The 19,608-nt window shown below is 46.0% G+C and overlaps 1 protein-coding gene across 5 annotated transcripts in view; it reads right to left on the reverse strand.

Annotated features, from left to right (window-relative positions):
* Positions 1-230: 230 nt before the first annotated feature.
* LOC112257267 (ras-specific guanine nucleotide-releasing factor 2-like) overlaps positions 231-19,608 on the reverse strand; it is a 103,542-nt gene continuing 84,164 nt past the window's right edge. For 2 of the 5 annotated variants that reach the window (XM_042326645.1, XM_042326644.1), the window contains 8 exons: positions 15,080-15,192; positions 8,449-8,509; positions 2,211-2,314; positions 2,042-2,126; positions 1,602-1,879; positions 1,352-1,469; positions 1,189-1,257; positions 231-1,084 (listed from right to left, as the gene is read on the reverse strand). In XM_042326645.1, coding sequence (XP_042182579.1) covers positions 989-1,084; positions 1,189-1,257; positions 1,352-1,469; positions 1,602-1,879; positions 2,042-2,126; positions 2,211-2,314; positions 8,449-8,509; positions 15,080-15,192 — 924 coding nt within the window. In that variant the 3' untranslated portion in view covers positions 231-988. Of the gene's footprint in view, positions 1,085-1,188; positions 1,258-1,351; positions 1,470-1,601; positions 1,880-2,041; positions 2,127-2,210; positions 2,315-7,820; positions 7,918-8,448; positions 8,510-15,079; positions 15,193-19,608 lie in introns of those variants that run through there. The other 3 variants (XR_006084043.1, XM_042326646.1, XM_042326647.1) reach the window with 3 other exon arrangements.

Raw genomic sequence — 19,608 nt, forward strand, 5'->3', positions numbered from 1 at the left:
CAATATACCACGGCTAAGGGCTGTGTCCAGGCACTCTGCGATGCGTCGTGCATAAGAACAGCCCTTAGCCGTGGTATATTGGCCATATACCACACCTCCTCAGGCCTTATTGCTTAATTCTATATTGTCTACTGTATCTTAGTCTATGCTGCTCTGACATTGCTCGTCCATATATTTATATACTCTTAATTCCATTCCTTTACTGTGTGTATTAGGTATTTGTCGTGAAATTGTTAGATATAACTTGTTAGATATTGCTGCACTGTCGGAACTAGAAGCACAAGCATTTCGCTACACCTGCAAATAACATCTGCTAAATACGTGTATATGACCAATAACATTTGATTTGAAAAATCTTTTGGGGAATGCTCACAATCACTTTAAGATTTGAGGTTGACTTCCACTAGTTCACCAGTAGAGGACAATATAGAGACAGCCACTGCCCCTCCTCACTAGTCTCTTCCCACAGCTGCCATTAGTCTGGCCAGCTAAACTTCTCCCTCTCAAAGTCACAGGTACAGCCAAACCTAAATCTAACTGGGTTCAGTCTTCTTCAATGTGAATCCTCTGTAGCTCAGTTGGTAGAGCATGATGCTAGCAACGCCAGGACAGTGGGTTTGATTCCTGGGACCACCCATACTTAAAATGTATGCATGCATGACTGTAAGTTGCTTTGGATAAAAGCATCTGTTAAATGGCATATATTATTATATGTTACATTGAAATGTATGCAAGATCATCATTATAACAGTTATCACTACACTAATACAGTTTATTACAGCATCTTGATATGTACATATTTACAAGCAAGGCACGTCTTCACATGAGTTGTTCATTGGCAATGCTGCTAAAGTAACAAGAACCCTAAACCAGGTGACTCTCAGGGCTCTCCCGTCCATCGGTTCCATGGTTACCAAGCTGATGATAATAAGAATACTAAATTAAGTGCCAGCTGGAGTGAAACCAACTGTGTGGTGTTTCTTTGTGTTTAACTAGGAAGGAGGCGGGGTTCAATCTTCAGGGACAGCTCATACAAAGTGTCTTCATCCATCACCAGAGTCCTATCCAGCAGGAACTGAGTAACCTGGGAGAGAGTAAGTAAGCATTTCATGGTAAAGTCTACACCTGATTTATTCGGCGCATGTGACAAAAAACAACTCCATTGGTCGACTGTGTAGTGTGTGTTACCTTGGCTTGGTGCTCTATCCTGTAGGGCGCACCCTGGAACTGACGGATCTCTCTGATGATGTGAGACATCTGGAACAGAGACAAGAGACATGAGACAAAATGAGAGAGATACAGGCAGAGTGATTGACTGTGTGTGTGTGTGCGTGTGCGTGTGTGTGTTTACCATCCTCATCTTGGAGAAGTTGACAAGTCCCTCCTCAGTGAAGTTGGATGTTGCCTCTTCGATAAAGGCCAAGTCAGTCAGATACATCCCCAGGTAGGGCACACATGGAGGGTTGCAGCTGCACAAACATCAATCCATCAATCAATATTCACATAATATTCATGCTTTTCCTAACTTGTCACAAAGTCCTTAGTGATAATCTAGGAGTAAATCCCCAGAGACACACGTTCACCCTTTTTTCTCTCCTTACTTTTTTAGGGTTTCTCTCAGGTTCTTGAATCGGCCTTCTGATGACACGGTCTTCTGTAGCCTGCTCATCAGTGACTTGGTCTGTTTGCAGACTTTGGCCCATGTCTTCTTCAGCCTGTAGATGGCGCTGCGGTTGAGAGCTGAGGTGATCTCCAGAACTCCATTATAGTTGTTGAGGCAGCGACAGATACCAGCCACAGCCAACCACTTCTCTATGGAGTTAGCCCTGGAGCCCACGTCTGTATGGGCAATGATCTGAGACGCTACCAGGTTACTCATCTAGAGCAGGACAAAACAGAGGGGAGGGGGTGAGAGAAATGGGGGGTGGGAAAGAGGCAGTTAAAGAAAAGACGGGATAAAGAGATATGTTAAGATATGAGTTTAGATCTGAAGTGCTGTCTGGTATAGAGCTATAGAGTATAGATCTGTTTTAAATCTTACATCATTAAAGTGCTGACTGGTCTTCATGATGTATGGAGTTCTCTCCAACTTGTCCAGCTTCATCCAGCCCTGGCCCAGAAACTCTCTGGTGGACACAGAACACACCACAATTATTCAAAAACAACAACAGCACAACAATACTATTCTCTGATGTAGAATATACACTCACTCGTAAGGGATGCTCCTGAACACAATGTGGTCTAGCAGGGTGATCTGTTCAGCCAGCTCCATCGCAGACAGAGCATCAAAACACTCTGCTTTGGGACACTCCGTCTGTTAAACCAATATTCAATTGGTTGATGTATTTTCAAAGTGCCACAAACAGTATTCCATGTCTACACTCTCTCCACTATGAACTGTATACTCTGGGCTTGTTGACAGCTAATATAAACTAATATACACAAGGACACAGTGGACCAATGTGGTTCTACAGGGGATAAAACCTGGTTGGCATGTTGCTGCACATGGTGCATGTCAAATACTTTACAGTATATGAGCTGAGCTTGATTTATTTTCCCTGTAAAATAGAAGCAATGGAGTTTTCTCAAAAGTGCAATCTCCAATCTATACTGAACAAAAATATAAAGGCAACATGCAACAATTTCAAAGATTTTACTGAGTTACAGTTCATATGAGGAAATGTGTCAATTGAAATAAATTCATTAGGCCCTAATCTATGGATTTCACATGACTGGGAATAGATATGCATCTGTTGGTCACAGATACCTCAAAAAAATGGGCCTCACAATGGGCCTCAGGATCTCATCACAGTATTTTTGTGCATTATAATTGCCATCGATAAAATGCAATTGTGTTCATTGTCCATAGTTTTGCCTGCCCATACCATAACCCCACCACGGGGCACTCTGTTCACAACATTGACATCAGCACAACACTCGCCCACACGATGCCATACACATGTTCTGCGGTTGTGAGGCCAGTTGGACTTACTGCCAAATTCTCTAAAACGACGATGGTAGAGAAATTAACATTAAATTATCTGGCAACAGCTCTGGTGGACATTCCTGCAGTCAGCATGCCAATTGCACGCTCCCTCAACTTGAGACATCTGTGGCATTGTGTGGTGTGACAAAACAAAGGTTACGTACGTAACCACGGTTATGTGAGTTATATGGACCACTCCAATATATGGGTATCACTCCACGGCAGAGGGATACATCTGAGGTGAGGATTTACAGATTTACTCCCGTGTACACCTGTGTCATGGCTGGGGTCCGCCTCATATATATATATAAACCCCATGGCCGTGACACACATTCTCTACATCATTTCTGAGGCGCCTCTAGCACTGTCGAGGATTGGAGTGATCCATATAACTCACATAACCGTGGTTACATACGTAACCTTCATTATGTTTCACTATATTAGATCACTCCAATATATTGGTATACCTGTACCAGATTTTGTCGGTGCTAGAGGAACCTGGCCAGCCAACGGCGAAGTCCCAGCGCGGGACCAAGATGCAGAGGCCATCAATGTGGAAGGAGATCCCGGCACAGTCCCCAGAAGGGGAGGCGACGCCCAGGACCGCTGACCCAACCGCAGAGGGAGGTGCCACATTCACCCGATAGTACCTAGCAAAGGTTCAAGAGGAAGCCCAGCTGGCCGCAGCACAGATATCAGCGAGGGGCACTCCTCTCAGTAGAGCCCAGGACGCAGCCACACCTCGTGTTGAATGTGCCACCATAGATCCCAGCACTGGCCTTCCAGCCAGGCAGTATGCTGTCGTAATCATGTTCACAATCCAGTGAGAGAGCCTCTGCTTTGACAGCTCAGCCCCCAGGACTCCCTCACCATAGCATACAAAGAGCTGGTCTGTTGTTCTCACTGATCGTGTCCGCTCCACCTAGGCAGCCGTTGGTGCCGTTCAGCGGCCAAGCCCAAAAACTGAGGCGGTATGGTCTCAGTTGCCACAGAGTTCCCCCGGCCTGAGACAGCAATATGTCCAGCACAGCCTGCATCAGCGGAAAAGGGGGAAATGCGTAAAGCTCCAGCCCTGGCCAACCGTGAGCCAGAGCATTCAAGCCCAGAAGCCCTGGTGGCTCTGACATGGAGTACCACAGGGGGCAGTGTGCATTGTCCAGGGAGGAAAACATGTCCACCTGCGCACTCCCGAACTTGTCCCACAGGTGCTGCACCACCTGAGGATGTAAGCTCCAGTCCCAAGGTGGCGGGCCCTCCCTTGAGAGCATATCTGCTGCCACATTCAGGAACCCTGGTACGTGCACTGCGTGTAGAGATGCTAGAAATCCCTGAGCCCAGAGAAGGAACTCCCGTGCCATAAGATGGAGGAGGTGGGGCACCTCAGTCCACCCTGATGTTTGATGTAAGCCACCACTGTGGTGTTGTCCGTTCTCACCAGGACATGTCTTCCCTTCACATGTGGAAGGAAAGACAGCAGGACCAGCATTACAGCTCGAAGCTCTAGTGTATTGATGAGCCTGCCGCTCCAAGGGGGTAGCCAACAGCCGATGGCCGACCTGCCCTTGGTCACCCCCCAGTCATCTGGGAGGCATCTGTGCTGACCAGCTCCCGGTGGCACATCCTCAGCATCTCCACCCCACCTGAGAGAAAGGAGCAACAGCGCCACCTCAACAATGCCCTGAGGCACTGTGCAGTCACCCGCAGCTGGCGGTTATGGTGGTGCTTCGGGTGCTTGCCGGTGGGAGGTCGCCGTCAGCAAGCCCAACAGGTGGGGATAACACCCGCCCCTGCCGAAAGTGGTCAAGGCAAGATAAGATCGCCTGAACCCTTCTGGTGGGCAGGCGTGCTCTCGTGAAGACTGAGTCCAGTTCCATGCCAATGAAGGCCACTCTCTGGGTGGGTGTCAGACAACTCTTCTTGTCGTTTACAGTAAAGCCCAACCTGCCGATGTGGGTCAGGAACATGTCTCTGTCTGACAGGACCTGGGTTCTGGTCGGGGCACAAATCAGCCAATCGTCCAGGTAATTGAGGATCAACAATCCTCGGGACGTGAGAGGTGCCAGGACAGTGTCCATGCACTTTGTGAAAGTGTGGGGTGCCAAGGAGAGGCCGAATGGAAGAACCATGAATTTGTAAGCTGTCCCTTCGAAAGTGAATCGGAAGTACTGCCAATGAGCTGGGTGAACAGGAACATGGAAGTATGCATCCCTCAGGTCCAGCATCACAAACCACTGGTGCCTGGACACGGCCTGCAACACACGGGCTGGGGACAGCATGTGGAACCTCAGTACCTTCAAGTACCCACTGAGGTTGCGGAGGTCCAGAATCGGTCGAAACCCTCCGTCTCTTTTTGGGACTACAAAATAAGTGGAGTAGAACCCACCTAGCCGTTCTGATGTCTCGATCCTGCGGATGGCACCCTTGTCCGGGAGTGAGGAGATCTCCAGACCCAGGGTTTTCTTCAGGGGGTCGGCCACCGTGGTGACACGAAGGCCCCTAAAGGACGGGGGCAGGCACCGGAATTAGAGTCGGTACCCCTCGAGCATTGTGGATATCACCCAGGGGGACTCCACACCCTCCTCCTACTTTGCCCTTTGAGTCTGTGAGAAGCGGAAGGGTGTGTCAGGGGTCCTGCCGGGGCCTGCCTCACCTCTGGTGCCGCGGGCACCTGGGTCCCCCAAGCACGTCCCTATGGCGGCGACGGTTGACAGGTTGTTGCTCAACCGCACACTGTGCCCCTCACTGCTGTCGTCCCTCAGCACCAGGCGATGGGTCAGGAGAGAGGCCCCACCGTCATTAGGTTAGAGGTGGGTGGCGACGGTCCGTCTGCCTTGAACCCGGGGCCTTAGGAGGCGGCATGAACCGTCTCAGGGTCTCCCGGTCCCTACGAACCTTATCGGTCTGCTCCAGAATGTCATCAACCCCTGGGCCAAACGTCAGCCCTGGGGTGATGGGGAGAGTGGCAAATGTGCTCTGGAGAGCAGCTGGCAGATGGGATTGGGCCAGCCAGAGTTGGAGCCAGGAGGTAACCACCCGCACCATGGCCCGTACGTTGGTGCAGGCCAAATCTCTCTGGAGCATGGAAAGCAGGCAAGACACTTCGCTTCCCAGAGGAACACTTCTGTACCCTCCTGCAGCCGGTGCAACAGAGTCTGCAGGGAGGCCTGCAGCAGCATGGCTGCGTTAGTAAGGCGACCAAGAGAGCAGAGGGACCCATATATGGTTTTCAAGTCCGAATCAAAGACTCTGGGGTGTCCCGGCTTCAGTCGCGGGTTTCATACTATAATCTACCCGCCCGGGAGGACCATGGCAGCTATCATGTTGTCCATGGTCGGGTACTCCCAGAAGCCGAGTGACTCTGCGCCCGCAACATAACTCCATGGTCCAGTCTCTGCTGTGAGTTGGAAGCACCCCCTGGCAGAGGCCCAGCTCTCCTGCAAGGCCTCGCGGAACTCAGCAGAGATGGGGACAGATGGAGAGTCATTACTGTCCACCAGTTTGATGTCCAGTGCAGTGGCTACCCGAGTGAGTAGGTTACTCATAACCTCTAGAACAACTGGGGGCGATGAAGCCCCTCTGCCGGCTTCTGATGGCCTGTCAGCCTGGTAGCCCCGCTCACGGTGTTGAACAGTGCCAGCATTGTCCCCCAGGAACAGCTTATCACTGGCCTACAGATAACAGATGTCGTTGCCATCAAAGCTATAAACCCCCCATCCAGGACTGGCAGCAGATGGGCTCTGCCTGCGGCGGCTCCGGTCACGCTTCCTGGGAAGGGTATTGGGCCCAGTAGAGGGACTAACAGCTTGCTGGCACCTCACTCCTGAGGGAGAGAGCTTGTCCCCAGCCTGAGCCTGGCAAACCCACTTGCGCATGGCCTCCAATCACGCCAGGCGTAGGCGTTCTGAGAACACCACACAAAACAGGCATCCAGTAGGGGCTCCCCTGCCCTCTCTGCGTGGCTCAAACCCAGGCAGTGCATTCACAAGGTATGCAGATAGATCCCCAGGGCGATGCCACCATCACACCTGTCACATAGGGAAGCCATGAGCTCAGCCAAGTCAACAAGGCCACGGAGCAGGGGTCAGACGCCCTGGGAAAGCTTATGTCGTGACCTGCTTGGAGGAATAGGAACACAGTGAGGGATAAATTATCCAGTACCTCTGCAAAAAACAGGGATGACTCGTGTGGGAAAAACAGACAGACAAAAAAACAGCAACCAGTTAATGGATTTGATTTATTAGTTGCAATATTACCTAGCCGGTTTAATATCCAAGCAGCAAAAACAGCACCATATGATGGAGTAACTCCGTTAAGGAAAAGTAATGTCTCAACATAGTGGAAAGCCCATCACTATAATCTTACACTCTGCAGGGGAAAGAAGAAGAAAAAACCCTGCAGGGTAATTAGCAGAGAACCAAGCAGCATGTTAAAGCAATTCACAACACACACATAGAACAAGCTAGTGGGCAAGTTGTGTCAGGTAAATTACAGTTTGTGGCAGCAAGAGCTGCTATACTAATGGATGCACACAGTCATAGTGTAACGCTAACCAAACACAAGTACGACAAACCACGGGCGGAAGATACAGATCACTCAAGAGGAGGGGCTGGCCAGCTGTTCCAGGCTGCAAACAGCCAGTGAGTAAACTTCCACGCAAGATATTACACTTACCAGTGACTTACCAAGCGAACTTCAGAAAGTCTGTACCTTAAACCATACGGACGTCCGCCGAGAAAATGAAATAGAACGTGTGTCGCGGGCATGGGGCCTATATATAGGGGTGGACCCCAGCCGTGACACAGGTGTAAATGGGAGAAAATCTGTAAGACCTCACCTCGGATGTATCCCTCCGCCGCGGAGTGATGCCAATATAGTGAAACATAACTGCACATTTCAGAGTGGCCTTTTACTCTCCCCAGCACAAGCTGCACCTGTGTAATGATAATGCTGTTTAATCAGCTTCTTGATATGCAACACCTGTCAGGTGAATGGATTATCTTGGAAAATGAGAAATGCTCACTAACAGGGACGTAAGCAAATTTGTGCACATAATTTGAGAGAAATAAGCTTTTTGTCCGTGTGATCTTGCATTTATATTTTGTTCAGTGTTAAATAAAGCTCACCTCAAATACTTCTAAATGCATTCTAAAGTATTTGAAATAATGTATTAGTTGGGTCTTCAGGGGACAGGCTCCACCACAATACACACCAATACAACTGATTTGTTCTGATTCCTTACGGAGACAACCTTTTCACACAGACTATATCGAGACAATGTCTCTAGACCACGTCTTACCAGGATGAAGTGGAGCAGTGAACTTCTCTGCTCCAAAGTCAGCATTCCAAATTACATCACCATTTATTTACTGACTCAACATAGTTTTACCACTACATCCCTGTAAATTAAACGGCTTAGCATCTAATCTAGATAGTATTTATGTGTGTGATTGAACCATACTTACCATCTGTAGGATGTCTTCTATCTTAAGTTGAGCATCATCTTGATCATCTTGAGAAAGGGCACTGAGGGACAAGCAGAGTCTCATTAATACATATAATAGTGGAGGGGGGATATGGTTTTGCTATCCTTATGGGGACCATTTTGCCGGTCTCCACAAAGAAAAAGGCTATTTTAGGCATAGGGTTACAATTAGGGTTAAGAGTTATGGTTAGGAGTTAGGGTTAGGTTTAGGTGTAAGGAAAAATTGGATTTTGAATGGGAATCAATTGTTTGGTCCCCACAAGGATAGTAAAACAAATGCGTGTATTTGTGTGTGTGTTAGCATGTGTGTGTGTATGTACTTTAGCACAGTCGTTCCCATCCTTTTTCGGTTACTGAACCACCAACTACATTTTGCTCTGCCTGGAGTACCCTGGAAGTACCCATTCATGTGGATTTGACCAGTCTGCCTATGGTCTTGTGAGTCTTCTCAAGTACTCCATGTGGATAGGCCAAGTACCCCCAGGGATCCTAGTACCCCTGGTTGGGAACAAATTCTTTAGCATGTGCATGCTGTGTGTGTGTGTGCCAGTTGCGGTCAGTGCTGTATAAGATGAGGGAGGATGATTATTTTTTTTCATGAGCATGGCCGTATTTCCAATATAGCATATTGGATTGTATTGGACTGTCATTCATATTCCATTCACCCAGTTCAATGTAACATTGATAGGTTTAGGCTACTACATGATACTCAAATGTTTCCCTATACCCATCATGAGGTTGCTACAACCTAGCCTATGAATGAAAGTTTACAACATAGGTGCATAACAGGTTGAGAGAAACATTTGAGGTGACCATACAGTGACACATTCAATACCGCCTTGCACACTCTTGCCTGCATTTAGCTTATCTAGGGTGTAATCGTTAGTCCAACAATTGCAAACAAGAGTTTCTATTGGACAAATTCAGGTATTTTCATCCCTGTTTCGCTTGCTTCCGTTTAAGAATTTTTTTCAACAGAATTGGCAGAATGAATACACCCCTGAGTACGTGTAAACACAGTTCACTTTCAAAGCATCCACGTTGTATTCCTTCTTGCCTCTATGCGCTCTCCTCCTCTCACCTTTTCCCTTCGTTTGTGGACTTCAATGCACGACACATCAGCTGTCTGTGACCAGGCGAAAAACCATGTCATAGCCACTACACACTGGCGAGTGTAGAGAGTATAGAGATATTGTTATCCACGTCGGCACCAACGATGTTAGGATGAAACAGTCAGAGATCACCAAGCGCAACATAGCTTCTGCGTGTAAATCAGCTTGAAAGATGTGTCGGCATCGAGTAATTGTCTCTGGCCCCCTCCCAGTTAGGGGGAGTGATGAGCTCTACAGCAGAGTCTCACAACTCAATCGCTGGTTGAAAACTGTTTTCTGCCCCTCCCAAAAGTTAAAATTTGTAGATAATTGGCCCTCTTTCTGGGACTCACCCACAAACAGGACCAAGCCTGACCTGCTGAGGAGTGACGGACTCCATCCTAGCTGGAGGGGTGCTCTCATCTTATCTACCAACATAGACTCTAACTCCTCTAGCTCCACAATGAAATAGGGTGCAGGCCAGGCAGCAGGCTGTTAGCCAGCCTGCTAGCATAGTGGAGTCTGCCACTAGCACAGTCAGTGTAGTCAGCTCAGCTATCACCATTGAGACCGTGTCTGTGCCTCGACCTAGGTTGGTCAAAACTAAACATGGCGGTGTTCGCCTTAGCAATCTCACTAGGATAAAGACCACCTCCATTCCTGTCATTATTGAAAGAGATCATGATACCTCACATCTCAAAATAGGGCTACTTAATGTTAGATCCCTTACTTCAAAGGCAATTATAGTCAATGAACTAATCACTGACCATAATCTTGATGTGATTGGCCTGACTGAAACATGGCTTAAGCCTGATGAATTTACTGTGTTAAATGAGGCCTCACCTCCTGGCTACACTAGTGAACATATCCCCCGTGCATCCCGCAAAGGCGGAGGTGTTGCTAACATTTACGATAGCAAATTTCAATTTACAAAAAAAAAAAAGACGTTTTCGTCTTTTGAGCTTCTAGTCATGAAATCTATGCAGCCTACTCAATCCCTTTTTATAGCTACTGTTTACAGGCCTCCTGGGCCATATACAGCGTTCCTCACTGAGTTCCCTGAATTCCTATCGGACCTTGTAGTCATAGCAGATAATATTCTAATCTTTGGTGACTTTAATATTCACATGGAAAAGTCCACAGACCCACTCCAAAAGGCTTTCGGAGCCATCATCGACTCAGTGGGTTTTGTCCAACATGTCTCTGGACCCACTCACTGTCACAGTCATACGCTGGACCTAGTTTTGTCCCATGGAATAAATGTTGTGGATCTTAATGTTTTTCCTCATAATCCTGGACTATCGGACCACTATTTTATTACGTTTGCAATTGCAACAAATAATCTGCTCAGACCCCAACCAAGGAACATCAAAAGTCGTGCTATAAATTCACAGACAACACAAAGATTCCTTGATGTCCTTCCAGATTCCCTCTGTCTACCCAAGGACGCCAGAGGACAAAAATCAGTTAACCACCTAACTGAGGAACTCAATTTAACCTTGCGCAATACCCTAGATGCAGTTGCACCCCTAAAAACTAAAAACATTTCTCATAAGAAACTAGCTCCCTGGTACACAGAAAATACCCGAGCTCTGAAGCAAGCTTCCAGAAAATTGGAACGGAAATGGCGCCACACCAAACTGGAAGTCTTCCGACTAGCTTGGAAAGACAGTACCGTGCAGTACCGTAGAGCCCTTACTGCTGCTCGATCATCCTATTTTTCTAACTTAATTGAGGAAAATAAGAACAATACGAAATTCCTTTTTGATACTGTCGCAAAGCTAACTAAAAAGCAGCATTCCCCAAGAGAGGATGACTTTCACTTTAGCAGTGATAAATTCATGAACTTCTTTGAGGAAAAGATTATGATTATTAGAAAGCAAATTACGGACTCCTCTTTAAATCTGCGTATTCCTTCAAAGCTCAGTTGTCCTGAGTCTGCACAACTCTCCCAGGACCTAGGATCAAGAGAGACGCTAAAGTGTTTTAGTACTATATCTCTTGACACAAGGATGAAAATAATCATTGCCTCTATACCTTCAAGCTGCATACTGGACCCTATTCCAACTAAACTACTGAAAGAGCTGCTTCCTGTGCTTGGCCCTCCTATGTTGAACATAATAAACGGCTCTCTATCCACCAGATGTGTACCAAACTCACTAAAAGTGGCAGTAATAAAGCCTCTCTTGAAAAAGCCAAACCTTGACCCAGAAAATATAAAAAACTATAGGCCTATATCGAATCTTCTCAAAAATGTTAGAAAAGGCTGTTGCGCAGCAACTTACTGCCTTCCTGAAGACAAACAATGTATACGAAATGCTTCAGTCTGGTTTTAGACCCCATCATAGCACTGAGACGGCACTTGTGAAGGTGGTAAATAACATTTTAATGGCATCGGACCGAGGCTCTGCATCTGTCCTCGTGCTCCTAGACCTTAGTGCTGCTTTTGATACCATCGATCACCACATTCTTTTGGAGAGATTGGAAACCCAAATTGGTCTACACGGACAAGTTCTGGCCTGGTTTAGATCTTATCTGTCGGAAAGATATCAGTTTGTCTCTGTGAATGGTTTGTCCTCTGACAAATCAACTGTAAATTTCGGTGTTCCTCAAGGTTCCGTTTTGGGACCACTATTGTTTTCACTATATATTTTACCTCTTGGGGATGTTATTCGAAAACATAATGTTAACTTTCACTGCTATGCGGATGACACACAGCTGTACATTTCAATGAAACATGGTGAAGCCCCAAAATTGCCCTTGCTAGAAGCATGTGTTTCAGACATAAGGAAGTGGATGGCTGCAAACTTTCTACTTTTAAACTCGGACAAAACAGAGATGCTTGTTCTAGGTCCCAAGAAACAAAGAGATCTTCTGTTGAATCTGACAATTAATCTTAATGGTTGTACAGTCGTCTCAAATAAAACTGTGAAGGACCTCGGCGTTACTCTGGACCCTGATCTCTCTTTTGAAGAACATATCAAGACCATTTCAAGGACAGCTTTTTTCCATCTACGTAACATTGCAAAAATCAGAAACTTTCTGTCCAAAAATGATGCAGAAAAATTAATCCATGCTTTTGTCACTTCTAGGTTAGACTACTGCAATGCTCTACTTTCCGGCTACCCGGATAAAGCACTAAATAAACTTCAGTTAGTACTAAATACGGCTGCTCGAATTCTGACTAGAACCAAAAAATTTGATCATATTACTCCAGTGCTAGCCTCTCTACACTGGCAAACTCGGTCTCAACCTTTAAGTCCTTACTGAAGACTTATCTCTTCAGTGGGTCATATGATTGAGTGTAGTCTGGCCCAGGAGTGGGAAGGTGAACGGAAAGGCTCTGGAGCAACGAACCGCCCTTGCTGTCTCTGCCTGGCCGGTTCCCCTCTTCCCACTGGGATTCTCTGCCTCTAACCCTATTACAGGGGCTGAGTCACTGGCTTACTGGGGCTCTCTCTTGCCGTCCCTGGAAGGGGTGCGTCACCCGAGTGGGTTGATTCACTGATGTGGTCATCCTGTCTGGGATGGCGCCCCCCTTGGGTTGTGCCATGGCGGAGTTCTTTGTGGGCTATACTCAGCCTTGTCTCAGGATGGTAAGTTGGTGGTTGAAGATATCCCTCTAGTGGTGTGGGGGCTGTGCTTTGGCAAAGTGGGTGGGGTTATATCCTTCCTGTTTGGCCCTGTCTGGGGTGTCCTCGGATGGGGCCACAGTGTCTCCTGACCCCTCCTGTCTCAGCCTCCAGTATCTATGCTGCAGTAGTTAATGTGTCGGGGCTAGGGTCAGTTTGTTATATCTGGAGTACCTCTCCTGTCCTATTCGGTGTCCTGTGTTCTCTCTCTCTCTCTCTCTCTCTCTCTCTCTCTCTCTCTCTCCTCTCCTCTCTCTCTCTCTCTCTCTCTCTCTCTCTCTCTCTCTCTCTCTCAGCCTCCAGTATCTATGCTGCAGTCTCTCTAATCTCTCTCTCTCTAGGGTCAGTTTGTTATATCTGGAGTCTCTCTCTCTCTCTCTCCTCTCTCTCTCTCTCTCTCTCTCTCTCTCTCTCTCTCTCTCTCTCTCTCTCTCTCTCTCTCTCTCTCTCTCTCTCTCTCTCTCTCTCTCTCTCTCTCTCTCTCTCTCTCTCTCTCTCTCTCTCTCTCTCTCTCTCTCTCTCTCTCTCTCTCTCTCTCTGAGGACCTGAGCCCTAGGACCATGCCCCAGGACTACCTGACATGATGACTCCTTGCTGTCCCCAGTCCACCTGGCCATGCTGCTGCTCCAGTTTCAACTGTCCTGCCTTATTATTATACGACCATGCTGGTCATTTATGAACATTTGAACATCTTGGCCATGTTCTGTTATAATCTCCACCCGGCACAGCCAGAAGAGGACTGACCACCCCACATAGCCTGGTTCCTCTCTAGGTTTCTTCCTAGGTTTTGGCCTCTCTAGGGAGTTTTTCCTAGCCACCGTGCTTCTACACCTGCATTGCTTGCTGTTTGGGGTTTTAGGCTGGGTTTCTGTACAGCACTTTGAGATATCAGCTGATGTACGAAGGGCTATATAAATAAATTTGATTTGATTTACACACAGCATACATTGTTTGTCCCATATTAGCTAAAGTAACGTCCTAGTCAACATAGCTAATAGAACTAATGCGTTAGTGAACCCACTACAACCATGCAGTAACATTACAGTGTATAGTCAGTAAGCAGTTTAGCAGTTACACCGGAGGGCCCAGGCGGCAATAAATTAATAAAACCAAAAGCTTACCTTGACTTGGAAGAGTTCCAGTATTGTGTTGGATAGTCATAGTCAGCTAGCTAACATAGCATCCCTCTGTTTGAGCCGGGTGTTTGAGTAGGCTAAACTAGCCAGCTGCATTTGCAAGCTAAGTAAGTGAAACAATGTGAAAAAATCTCTCTCTCTCTCTCTCTCTTGCTTCTCCTTCATTTTTTAAGAAATTAATTTGTTGAAAACTGTTAAACTATTGTCTTTCTCTCTCTTTGAGTCAACTACTCACCACATTGTATGCACTGCAGTGCTCACTAGCTGCAGTTTATGCTTTCAGTACTAGATTCATTCTCTGATCCTTTGATTGGGTGAACAATATGTCAGTTCATGCTACAAGAGCTCTGATAGGTCAGAGGACATCCTCCAGAAGTTGTCATAATTACCTTGTAAGTCTATGGAAGGGGGTGAGAACCAATAGCCTCCGAGGTTTTGTATTGAAGTCAATGTACCAAGAGGAGGACGGAAGCTAGCTGTCTTCCGGCTACACCATGGTGCTACCCTACAGAGTGATGTTGAGGCTACTGTAGACCTTCATTGCAAAACATTGTGTTTTAATAAATTATTTGGTAATATGTGAACATATTTAGTATAGTTTTATCTAAAAATGATAACTTTTGAAATGTTTTAACATTTGTATTTTTATGAAATTCAGTGAAGATGATGGTCCTCCTCTTACTCCTCTGAGGAGCCTCCACTGGTGTGTGCATGTGTGTGTGTGGTGTATGTGTCTGTGTATATGTGTGTACCTTACTATGTTGCCAGTGGCTTTCCTCTCCTGAGGCAGCAGGTCGGGGCCTCGTAGCACCTCCTCCAGTAGAGTCATTACACCCATCTTTAGCTCACTGTTCATCTCAAAGTCCTGACACACACACAGGCACACACACACACACACAGGCGCACACACAGGCACGCACACACACACACACACACACACACACACACACACACACACACACACACACACACACACACACACACACACACACACACACACACAGGAACACACAGGCGCACATACAGGCGTACACACACACACACACACACACACACACACACACTTTTTAGATCATATCCTCAATAATTTCCAGTGCAATACATCTACAGAGGATGCTTTAAACCAGCGGTGTCAAACCCGCATTCGGTCTTCAACAAGGTCCGGAGGGCTGAACTGAAAATGTGTTTCCTCTGTGTCAAAGTTTGCAAAAAAATTGTCCTCTATCTACTGTTTTTGGAATGTTTGATGCTCCCTGAATTTCTAGCTTTCATTTAGGTGATAATTAGCGAGCTGGACCCAGTCAAGAAACTGTATGAATGTAGGTCCATTATCATTGACCATGATGTCCTTCTGGACAGACTGAAGAGGTGGGTTGGCCTCTTCGGTCCAGTTCTAAATTGGTTTAGGACCTATTAAACCAGTCAAGATTTTTTTGTCACCCTTGGTGTGCATAACTCAGAGAAAATATTTATCACAAGTGGCGTTCCACAAGGTTTGATTTGGATCCGGTACAGTTCAGTTTATATATGTTACCCCTTGGCAAGTGTTATCAGAAAGCACAGCATTGATTTTCACTGTTATGCAAACGATAGACAACTTTACATTTCTGTGTCACCAGAGGATTTTTAGCTCCACGGATAAATTATTAGACCGTATTAGTGATTTAAATACTTGGATGTCTCACAAATTCCTCCAGCTGAATCAAGACATGACCGAGGTGCTTATTGTTGGAGCCAAAGCACAGAGATAGAATCTGGCCGCACATTTTAATTCACTGGCAATAAAAATAAAACACCAGGTAAAAAACCTAGGTGCTGTTTTAGATTCTGAACTCAATTTTGAATCACACATTAGTAATGTGACCAAAATAGCTTTTTTCCACCTGAGGAACATTGCCAAGGTGAGGCCATTTCTCTCAGGATGATACAGAGAGACTCATCCATGCTTTTATTACAAGCAGATTTGACTAAAGTAATGCTCTCCTGTCTGGTCAACCCAAGAAAGCCATTGGTAAACTGTGAAACATAGAGAATGCTGCAGCACGGGTACTGAAAAAGTTTACACACATTACACCTGTTTTAAGATCTCTGCATTTGCTGCGTTTTAGAATTCCTTTTAAGATTATTTTATTGGTTTTTAAATCAATCTACGATTGTACACCCGAATAAATGTCAGACATGCTTTTAAGTTATGTACCTAGTAGGTTCCTCATGTCCTCTGGCACTGGCCTTATAACTATCCCAAAGCCAAGACCAAGAGGCATGGAGAGGCAGCCTTTAGTTACTATGCCCCCAGCTTCTGCAATAGCCTGCAGTCATGTCTACTACAATCCAGTCATGTCTACTACAGTCCAGTCATGTCTACTACAGTCCAGTCATGTCTACTACAGTCATGTCTACTACAGTCCAGTCATGTCGACTACAGTCCAGTCTACTACAGTCCAGTCCAGTCTACTACAGTCATGTCTACTACAGTCATGTCTACTACAGTCCAGTCATGTCTACTACAGTCATGTCTACTACAGTCCAGTCATGTCGACTACAGTCCAGTCCAGTCTACTACAGTCATGTCTACTACAGTCCAGTCATGTCTACTACAGTCGTGTATACTACAGTCGTGTCTACTACAGTCATGTCTACTACAGTCATGTCTACTACAGTCCAGTCATGTCTACTACAGTCATATCTACTACAGTCACGTCTACTACAGTCCAGTAATGTCTAGTACAGTCATGTCTACTACAGTCGTGTCTACTACAGTCATGTCTACTACAGTCATGTCTACTACAGTCGTGTCTACTACAGTCGTGTCTACTACAGTCTTGTCTACTACAGTCATGTCTACTACAGTCGTGTCTACTACAGTCCAGTCATGTCTACTACAGTCCAGTCGTGTCTACTACAGTCGTGTCTACTACAGTCGTGTCTACTACAGTCATGTCTACTACAGTCATGTCTACTACAGTCGTGTCTACTACAGTCGTGTCTACTACAGTCGTGTCTACAGTCATGTCTACTACAGTCCAGTCATGTCTACTACAGTACCTAGTACTTAGTAGGTTCCTCAAGTCCTCTGGCACTGGCCTTATAACTATCCCAAAGCCTAGACCAAGAGGCATGGAGAGGCAGCCTTTAGTTACTATGCCCCCAGCTTCTGCAGTCATGTCTACTACAATCCAGTCATGTCTACTACAGTCCAGTCATGTCTACTACAGTCCAGTCATGTCTACTACAGTCATATCTACTACAGTCCAGTCATGTCGACTACAGTCCAGTCCAGTCTACTACAGTCATGTCTACTACAGTCCAGTCATGTCTACTACAGTCATGTCTACTACAGTCCAGTCATGTCTACTACAGTCATGTCTACTACAGTCATGTCTACTATCGTCCAGTCATGTCTACTACAGTCATGTCTACTACAGTCCAGTCATATCTACTACAGTCATGTCTACTACAGTCGTGTCTACTACAGTCCAGTCATGTCTACTACAGTCATGTCTACTACAGTTGTGTATACTACAGTCGTGTCTACTACAGTCGTGTCTACTACAGTCATGTCTACTACAGTCATGTAATGTCTAGTAGTCATGTCTACTACAGTCGTGTCTACTACAGTCATGTCTACTACAGTCATGTCTACTACAGTCATGTCTACTACAGTCGTGTCTACTACAGTCGTGTCTACTACAGTCGTGTCAACTACAGTCCAGTCATGTCGACTATAGTCCAGTAATGTCTAGTACAGTCATGTCTACTACAGTCGTGTCTACTACAGTCATGTCTACTACAGTCATGTCTACTACAGTCATGTCTACTACAGTCATGTCTACTACAGTCCAGTCATGTCTAGTACAGTCATGTCTACTACAGTCGTGTCTACTACAGTCATGTCTACTACAGTCATGTCTACTACAGTCATGTCTACTACAGTCGTGTCTACTACAGTCGTGTCTACTACAGTCATGTCTACTACAGTCATGTCTACTACAGTCGTGTCTACTACAGTCCAGTCATGTCTACTACAGTCCAGTCATGTCTACTACAGTCATGTCTACTACAGTCATGTCTACTACAGTCGTGTCTACTAAAGTCGTGTCTACTACAGTCATGTCTACTACAGTCATGTCTACTACAGTCATGTCTACTACAGTCCAGTCATGTCTACTACAGTCATGTCTACTACAGTCATGTCTACTACAGTCCAGTCATGTCTACTACAGTCATGTCATGTCTACTACAGTCATGTCATGTCTACTACAGTCATGTCTACTACAGTCCAGTCATGTCTACTACAGTCCAGTCATGTCTACTACAGTCATGTCTACTACAGTCGTGTCTACTACCGTCATGTCTACTACCGTCATGTCTACTACAGTCATGTCTACTACAGTCGTGTCTACTACTGTCATGTCTACTACAGTCATGTCTACTACAGTCGTGTCTACTACAGTCATGTCTACTACAGTCATGTATACTACAGTCATGTCTACTACAGTCGTGTATACTACAGTCGTGTCTACTACAGTCATGTCTACTACAGTCCAGTCATGTCTACTACAGTCGTGTATACTACAGTCGTGTCTACTACAGTCATGTCTACTACAGTCATGTCTACTACAGTCATGTCTACTACAGTCCAGTCATGTCTACTACAGTCATGTCTACTACAGTCCAGTCATGTCGACTACAGTCCAGTCCAGTCTACTACAGTCATGTCTACTACAGTCATGTCTACTACAGTCCAGTCATGTCTACTACAGTCGTGTATACTACAGTCGTGTCTACTACAGTCATGCCTACTACAGTCATGTCTACTACAGTCCAGTCATGTCTACTACAGTCATATCTACTACAGTCACGTCTACTACAGTCCAGTAATGTCTAGTACAGTCATGTCTACTACAGTCGTGTCTACTACAGTCATGTCTACTACAGTCATGTCTACTACAGTCGTGTCTACTACAGTCGTGTCTACTACAGTCTTGTCTACTACAGTCATGTCTACTACAGTCGTGTCTACTACAGTCCAGTCATGTCTACTACAGTCCAGTCGTGTCTACTACAGTCGTGTCTACTACAGTCCAGTCATGTCTACTACAGTCCAGTCGTGTCTACTACAGTCGTGTCTACTACAGTCGTGTCTACTACAGTCATGTCTACTACAGTCCTCAAGTCCTCTGGCACTGGCCTTATAACTATCCCAAAGCCTAGACCAAGAGGCATGGAGAGGCAGCCTTTAGTTACTATGCCCCCAGCTTCTGCAGTCATGTCTACTACA

This window comes from Oncorhynchus tshawytscha, linkage group LG09 (assembly GCF_018296145.1).
Source record: "Oncorhynchus tshawytscha isolate Ot180627B linkage group LG09, Otsh_v2.0, whole genome shotgun sequence".
Classification (NCBI taxonomy): Eukaryota; Metazoa; Chordata; class Actinopteri; order Salmoniformes; family Salmonidae; genus Oncorhynchus; species Oncorhynchus tshawytscha.